The sequence below is a fragment of the Nematolebias whitei genome, chromosome 15 (assembly GCF_014905685.2).
Source record: "Nematolebias whitei isolate Nwh7 chromosome 15, NemWhi1, whole genome shotgun sequence".
NCBI lineage: Eukaryota > Metazoa > Chordata > Actinopteri > Cyprinodontiformes > Rivulidae > Nematolebias > Nematolebias whitei.
This window is the reverse complement of record NC_056512.1, coordinates 34,913,417-34,921,415: the sequence shown is the minus strand read 5'-3', so window position 1 is coordinate 34,921,415 and position 7,999 is coordinate 34,913,417. Positions and strand designations below refer to the sequence as shown.

The window sequence follows — 7,999 nt, the reverse complement described above, 5'->3', positions numbered from 1 at the left end:
AAATAGATACCCCACATTAAAAATATTCCGTTACTAGAACCACCTTTACCTGCGTAATATCGCTAAAATTAAAAACATAAAAATTATGCAGAAAAACTGGTTCATGCCAGAGTCTTAACTGGAGTTAGTAGGAGAGATCATATCACTCCAGTTTGGGCTTCTCTCCATTGGCTCCCTGTTAAATCCAGAATTGAATTCAAAATCTTAACTTACAAAGCTCTCAACAACCTAGCTCCATCTTATATTCGAGATCTTATTGTTCCATATTTTCCTAACAGAGCACTCTCAGACTGCAGGCTTACTTGCGGTTCCTAGAGTTTGAATGGAAGGAAGATCTTTCAGTTATCAGGCTCCTCTCTTGTGGAACCAACTTCCAGTTTCTGTCCGTGAGGCTGACACATTGTCCAGTTTTAAGACTGGACTTAAGACTTTCCTTTTTGATAAATCCTATAGTTGGCTTGTTATGCTGCTATAGGTGTATGCTACTGGAGGACAAATTGACCTCATTTCCTTAAATGAATTGTTAAAATTGAAGAGTTTTCATTTGATACTATCTTAACGTGATTCTCAACCTGCCATTGTGTATCTGTTCTTTCCTGTTCCTCTCAAACCCAGCTGGTCAAAGCAGATGGCCGCTTGTCCTGAGCCTGGTTCTGCTAAAGGTTTCTTCCTTAGTAGGGAGTTTTTCCTTTCCACTGTCGCCTTCATGCTTGCTCAATATGTGAGTTCTGCTCCTCAAATAAATAGTGTTACCTTATTATTTTTATGAACGTTTTTGTTAACTTATTATTTTTATATATGAATGTTTCTGTTCACTGCCCTGAGAGGACTCCTGTTGTAATTTAAAATTACGCAATTTCCTACACTTACCGCTAGGTAGCAGTAATGGTTCTCAAAATGTTAATTAAAAAGTGGCTTAAAATTATTTTTAAAAACTGTCGTTTAAAAAAAAAAATCCAATTTAATTTAAAGTGATAGTAATCGAAGCATGAAATGCAGCTTTTTCTTTGTTGGTAACGCAGCAGTTTGGCTTTTACTTTGTTTTTAAAGACCTTTAAAGATTTATGTTTTATTTTTAAATTTTTTAAAGATTACATAGTTTTGAAAATTTCTCATTATACCCAGACACTTAAAAAAGCGGACATAAATGTGTGTGATAATATGGCCACACTGCAAGTAAATTCAACAAATTCACAGGTTTTCAGCCAACTGTTATAAAATAACAGTCTTGTTAATTATTATGTTAGTCAAAAATTGACAGAAAATTATTAGAATGAAAGCCTGAGTCTTTTATTTAATTTTGCTTTATGTCCTCTGCACACTTCATTTCCTTTTGAGCCAGACAGTTTTTTTTTTTTTTTTACTCAGGCAGGCGAGCTGTACCAATTTCCCATAATCCTTTGCGGTCGAGCCGTATCAAGATTTTTTATTAAAGGAACAACGTTGCAACGGTCGGAATCGAGCCAAATTTGCCCAAATCTTCAGGCTGTCTCTGACGATATGATGTGCGACAACTCGAACAGGAGTTTTCGGACACAGCTGGCCGTCATCCTGGACAAGCTAACAAAGACGGCTTTGGTTGAAATCAGCAGTCTGGCGGATGAGTGCTCCTCCGTCCTTCACACCGAGATATCTCTGCACAAGACGGAGAACGAGGCGCTGAAGAAGAGATGTTACTCACTGGAGGTCCAGCTGAGAGCAGCCAGGGAGGGACAGTGTTACCCTGGACATTTCAACAACACTATGAACCGCAGACAACTTCCAGGTCAGATAGCTGGACAAAAGGTTCTCCAGACAGCCACACCAGAGGCCCCCACCCCCCAACATATCATATGCATGTTACAGAATCCTGTTTTCACTTATGTCTTTATTTTGCACCACAGCCTCATTTTTTCTTCAGCTGACTCGTTCTATTAAAAAAAAAAAAAAACCCATACGTGTGCTACAATCTGTCATCTGCCTTCTCTTCTAGATCAGCACCAATCTACTCCAGCCATTGATGGGGTGTTTGGGAAAGACTGGTGCATGGACCTGTGGAGAGACGACAAGCAGCCTCCTCAAAGAAAAGAGCACATGGAGACCGCCGCAATGACAAACATAGAAGTACAAACCAGCCTTCTATGTGTAGTTTATAAATAGTGGCCTGGCTTTATAGCTGTTTTTGTTTGTAGGTAACAGCCATGATGGGACGAGAACCAGATCTCGTCTTTGTTAAGGAGGAGACGTATGATGATCATCCCATTGGTCAACAGATCGTGCTTACTGACAGCCAGAAAAGTAAGTTCTGACTGAAATCAACGCACATCTTTATAATCGCGATGCTGTCCATGACTTAAGTGTTTGTTTTAATCTTACAGTTGTTGGGATGTTCGAGGATGACGGTATCTTTCACAGGTCTGTTGACGAACTTCAACTTCATTCAGGAGAGTTGAACAATTTCGCCATGATGTCTGAAAGTCAAATGCAGCAACGCACACAGCCAACAATCGCAGACAGATTAATAGATAGCGCAACACTGAGCAGTCTGGCTGAAAACGCAAATCCTCCTCCTCCAGCCGCTGTGGAAAACTCCGACTACACCAACAGTATCCAGACGAACGCAACCAAAGAACTCTCTTTTCTGCCAAAGCCAATTAAGCCAGCAAAGCGGTTCGAGTGTTTATTCTGCGGGAAAGTCTTTAACTATTTGAGCAGTTTGAAAGTCCACATTAGACGACACTCTGGAGAGAAGCCCTTTAGCTGCTCGGTGTGCGGAAAGCGCTTTGCTCAGAAAACGTACCTGAAGCTGCACCAGAGAGTGCACTCTGGTGAAAAGCCTTACAGCTGTCCAGACTGTGGGAAAAGTTTTTCCCAAAAAAGCTCTCTGAATATACATCTTCGAACGCACACTGGTGAAAAACCTTACAGCTGTATGGATTGTGGTAAATGTTATGCATATAAATATGGTTTAAATCACCACCAGTGTTTCAACTGGTTAATCAAACCAGAAGTATTTGACGGTGGCGTCCTCAGCACTGCTCCCAGTGACACGTGTGGCAGTTTGTCTATACAAACCTGAAATAGATGAAAGAAATATATTCAAAGTGAAGAAAGGTAATTTGTAAAGTGTGTTTTGCTGCTGTCTGACATGTTTTTAGCTTTATGGCAGAAACAACGGGTGCAGCAGAAAAGCAACATCTATCCTTAATGGACTATTTGTTCATGTCAGATTGAGTTTAACATAAAAAAAAAAAAAAATGTCATCCACTAGCATGAAAGAGACAACAGCCATGAGGACAATGCTGAATCTCCATTTCTGTCATATGTATGTACCTCATGTCGCAGACCACCTGTCCCAGAGAATACCAAAAGAGTTCACCTGGGCAGGTGCTCCTGGCTAACTTATAAAACTACCTCTTTGCAACAAAGTAACACAACTCTTGTTTGATTGCCCGGGTATCACCTCCACTCTGTACTTTTTAATTGTTACGCCTCATTTTTTTGGCATTAAACAGTGTGGAGGCCAGTCTCCTTTAAAGAACAGAACTGTAAAAAATGTTTGTCTTGATAATATATTAAAGTAAACTCTTAAAGCTGTTATTGTCTGTATGTTTAAATTTTAATTTTATTTAGCCTTTATTTATACAGGCAGTCTCATTGAGCCACGAGAACTCATTTTCAAGAGAGACCTGTTTAGGGAGCACATGGTGGGGGTTAAGGGCCTTGTTCATGTGCCCAGAGTGGGGCGAATGAAGGTGGGGGCAGGTGTGGGCGTTTCACCTACCCCACCCACAATTTTGATGTTGTCGGGGCCGGGGCGTGAACCGGCGATCTTCGGATCGCAGGCCCACCTCTAACCTCTGCGCCACCACTCCCCATAACCATCAATCACAAATCATTGTTCTTGTGGTTGCATCATACATATGTAAAGATTTGTTTGCGAACATGCCGTGGATCTAATTTTATAGTAATTTGCAGTCAACATGGCAGCTGAGTGAACTATTCCTATCAAAACCTAATTTCTGCTGTGCACTCATGCCCTTTATTGTGAGACCTACTTCGGACAGTTCAAGTTAAATATGTGAAGACGCCAGCGATGATTTTTGCATCTTAAGCTTTGATTTGTAAAAAGATCCTTTATAATAATAATAATAATAAAAAAAAAGAAATATAAAAATTTATAACTTTTATTAAACAGAGAAAAATAATGCAACAGTTTGTTTCATAACGCTGTTATTTTAGTATGACACTAGATAACAAACATGAAATAAACTACTGGTACTTTGACACTAGACTTAAAACTATAGTGTTATAAAAGGTTAGTGTCATTGAGTCACGACTCTTACAAAAGACCTGTTGTAAACAAACACGAGGTACAGACAACTAGACAATCATAAAAAGCATATAAAATGAAAAGTAAATACAATTATATAAAAACAAGCTACATTATAAAACGATGTAAAATTCTAAACAGGCATGTCTGCACTGATTTTTGAAAAACTTAAGTTGTTTAAAATCCCTTGTAGAGTGGTCAAAGTCGACAACTTCAGATCTTTTTGCAAGAAATTCCAGGTCATTCCTATTCATTACTGCTGTTATTTTAATTTGACACTACAGATTACAAAAATGAAATCAACTACTTTGCCACTAGACTTAAAACTAGAACATTTTAAATATAATGATCCTGTTGCACACCCAGTCACAAACAGGTTTCTGCTGTACCATCTTCGACCTGTTTCTGACCATCTGGCGTTTCTCCAGCAATGTCACGATTTAAGTGTGCCATCACATGATGACTGAGGTTCACCTTCTGCGTGAAGGTCTTCCCACATTCCGTGCAGCGGAAAGGCCTATCGCCAGTATGGATACGCAGATGACATTTTAGGTTGCCTTTCTGGGTAAACCGTTTTTCACATAAGCCGCACTTGTATGGTTTCTCTCCTGTGTGGACGACATGATGAGTCCTCAGAGCTGATTGGGTATTAAACCTCTTGCCGCATAAATTGCATGACTTGGTGTTTCTCTGTGAGCTAACAGGAGGCACACAGCTGTGGGAGTTTTTCTTTCCTTGGGGGAAATACTGCTTACAAATGCTGCAGAAGTTGGACTTGTGTGACTTCATGTGGTTTGTCAAAGTGCTTGTGTGAAAGAATGTCCTACTACATATTTGACATGTTAAAGTGCCTATATTTGAAGCTGTGTTGCTTTGTCCATTACGCACATTGATGTCGCCATGTGAATTTTCTTCTGCAGCTGTGTGATTTTCAGTGTTTACTGGTAACAGCTGCTGTTTGTCTTGACTGGGCCCAGCTGCAGAGGTCTGTGCTGGCTCCTGTTGGCTTGCTTGAACAAATTGGACATCATCATCGTCATCATCAACAACATCGTCATCATCTTCTAAGTCTATTGAAATGATAGGACTGCTGAAGGTCTTATCTGTATCGTTGACAGATATCATTTGAACAGTTGTTTTTTCAGTACATCCCGCTGACATGACTTGCTCTCCAGCCTGCTCCAACAGCAAGCTACTAGTGCTGCTGCCATCCACAGAGTAATCCACTGACAGCTGCTTTGATTCCTCGGCCATGCTTTCTTCATGATCTGTTGTATACAAGGTAAAAAGAGGTAAAGCTAATAAATATGAACTTCATATAACCCCATTGTATTGTAGTTCCTTCCCCCTATTTTACCTTTAGTGTTGAGAGTTTTCTGCTGGGAAAAAGGAGCAGCAACCGGCAAGTATGGCCCCTCTTTGACATCAGTAACTGTTACTTCATCAGAGAGTGTTTCTACAGACTGTTTTACAAAACAGAGGAAAGAAAGAAACAAACAGTAGTTAACAGTTATTTTTAATGTAATATTATGTAAGTACATTATTATATTAGTGTAAAAGTGACAAGAAATATCATTAAAATAAATAGTTTATTATTATGCTGGTCATTCAGGACACGGTGAAGTCAAATATTTTGAATTGAGAAAGTCTAGCAAATGGGAAGTGAAAGATTTTCACTACAGAATAGATATTCAGGTTTTTTTTTTTTTTTTTCCATTTCACCTTTATTTAACCAGGCAGGCATAAACACTAAGAACAAATTCTTATTTACAGTGCTGGCCTGGCAGCACCAACAAGTACTTGCAGGGTCAAGGGAAGGGAAACAATACAGTTTGGCAAAACAATAAAACATAGAAGTCAATAACAACAAGGAAATGAAAAATTACATTAACAACAGTTCACTGTCAAAATTAAACGACAACGGTGAAAATAATGGAGGTAGCTTGTCCAGTCCAGCTCTTTAGGGTCTAAAGATAGCAATTCCCTCCTGACCTCATTCTCCGTGACTAAGTAAAAACAAAATTTTTGCAAAGGGGAACATAACACAAGCCATGTTGAGACTGGAAGGAGTCAGAGGATACACAAGTTAATTTCCCCAAGTTCTGAGCTGGAGCTACTATTCAAACTAGTCGATTTAGATGCTGGAACACCACTGGAACCTGATGTACATTAAAAATATTTACTATTCGTTCTTTACTGGTGACTACAGTATCATCTACTATAAGAGATGATGGCAAAACTGAGGGCTTATTTTCCAACTGTCTTGCTGTTTAAAAAAATAAGTGGAGTAGAGGCAATTTGTGTAAACTTCTCTATAATAAGCAGACTTCAACTGTTACACTGCTTGTGTTGCTATATTTAGAATCTGGCGAAAATCAAGCTTATAACTCTCCAACCCTGAATGCCGTGCTTTACGCCACGCAGTATACTTTTTTTTGCAACAAAGTTGATAAGTCAGGAGAGAACACATTTTTGTAATTCTAGCTTTCCTTACATCTATAGTACAAACACATTTATCACCAAAGCAACATACCTCATGTATGTGAATGGGAGTTAAATTTTCTATTATATAAATAACAGTTATATATAATTATCACAGTGATGCAATAAATATTTTTGTAGTAAATAAATTATTTATTGCAGCACTGTGACATATATATCACATATTCAGAATACTGTATGTCATATTTAAACTTTATTATCTTCTGTTGTAGCACATATTTGTAAAAAAAAAAAGTTCCTTTGTAACTTGTTCTCACCTTCTCAGGAAATTGTGATGAGTCTGTGCGTTTCTGCAGACTGTCTTTGTCTTTCCACAGGTTCATACACCAGTCTTTCCCAAAGATCTCATCTATAGTGAGAGGAGCAGGGACTGAGGAGACAAATAAAATAAAAACACACCCATTCATCTATTTTCTCTACACCAAAATAACAGTAAAATAAAAAACAAACACAAAACGACAAGTAGTTAATTCAAAATGTTTTGTGAACCACAGCTTTCTTGATGATTTCTAAAAATAGATATACCATCGGGCGCCTCCTCATCTCTGCAGGAGCCAGTTTGGACACCTAGGCTTCGGTGACTTTTACACAGCTTGGAGGAGTCGTTTCTTACAATCGTTAGCTCACATTCGAGGCTGTGCACTTTCTCTGCCAATGCTGTATTTGCAAACTGAAGCCTGGAGAGCTCCGACCGCAGTTTAGCCGAGTCCTCATCCACCACTTTGAAGACCTGACCCAGGACAGACTTGGCCATCGTCTCCATGATGGTCGAGAGCTGCAAGTGCAAAGAAAGGCGGCTCGCCATCGTAGTTTGGGGCTGGACCAAGATATTCTTTAGCAAACACGAATGCAAACACGTTAACTTCCAAACAACATTCTTTTGTGGAACACGTGACAAACGAAGCTATTTTGTGTTAACCACAGATATCATATAAACACTTTTATATGATATCTATGGTGTTAACGGTAATCGTAAAGCGGGACCCAAATAGATGCTGCAAACGTTACGTATTTCCGGTGTTGTCCGGCACCGGTGTTGTGCTTAAAAGAGTAGCCCCGGTGTAAAAGGCGAAATGTCGCTAGAATCGCTGGTTTATACACGAATAAACTCAGTCAAAGTTAAAAAGTAACATATTTGCGTTTCTCTTGAAACTCGTTTAGCTACAGTTATTTAATTTTGACATG

General features: G+C 39.1%; 2 protein-coding genes across 2 annotated transcripts in view; one reads left to right on the top strand and one right to left on the bottom strand.

The window, feature by feature from the left end:
- The window catches only part of si:dkey-210j14.3 (zinc finger and BTB domain-containing protein 44), a 6,054-nt gene extending 2,674 nt beyond the window's left edge, over nucleotides 1–3,380 (top strand). Inside the window, exons 5-9 of the mRNA XM_037688565.1 lie at nucleotides 1,369–1,765; nucleotides 1,973–2,103; nucleotides 2,172–2,277; nucleotides 2,358–2,834; nucleotides 3,325–3,380. Of these exons, the coding sequence (XP_037544493.1) occupies nucleotides 1,369–1,765; nucleotides 1,973–2,103; nucleotides 2,172–2,277; nucleotides 2,358–2,834; nucleotides 3,325–3,380 (1,167 nt within the window). The remainder of the gene's footprint in view (nucleotides 1–1,368; nucleotides 1,766–1,972; nucleotides 2,104–2,171; nucleotides 2,278–2,357; nucleotides 2,835–3,324) is intronic.
- Nucleotides 3,381–4,678: 1,298 nt separating this feature from the next.
- Nucleotides 4,679–7,619, bottom strand: LOC119421744 (zinc finger protein 239). The gene is made up of 4 exons (XM_037689095.1): nucleotides 7,340–7,619; nucleotides 7,072–7,184; nucleotides 5,670–5,775; nucleotides 4,679–5,580 (listed from the first exon to the last, which is right to left on the bottom strand). Exons 1-4 carry the CDS (start codon nucleotides 7,617–7,619, stop codon nucleotides 4,679–4,681), a joined length of 1,401 nt encoding a protein of 466 aa, XP_037545023.1.
- Between the last annotated feature and the right edge of the window lie 380 nt (nucleotides 7,620–7,999).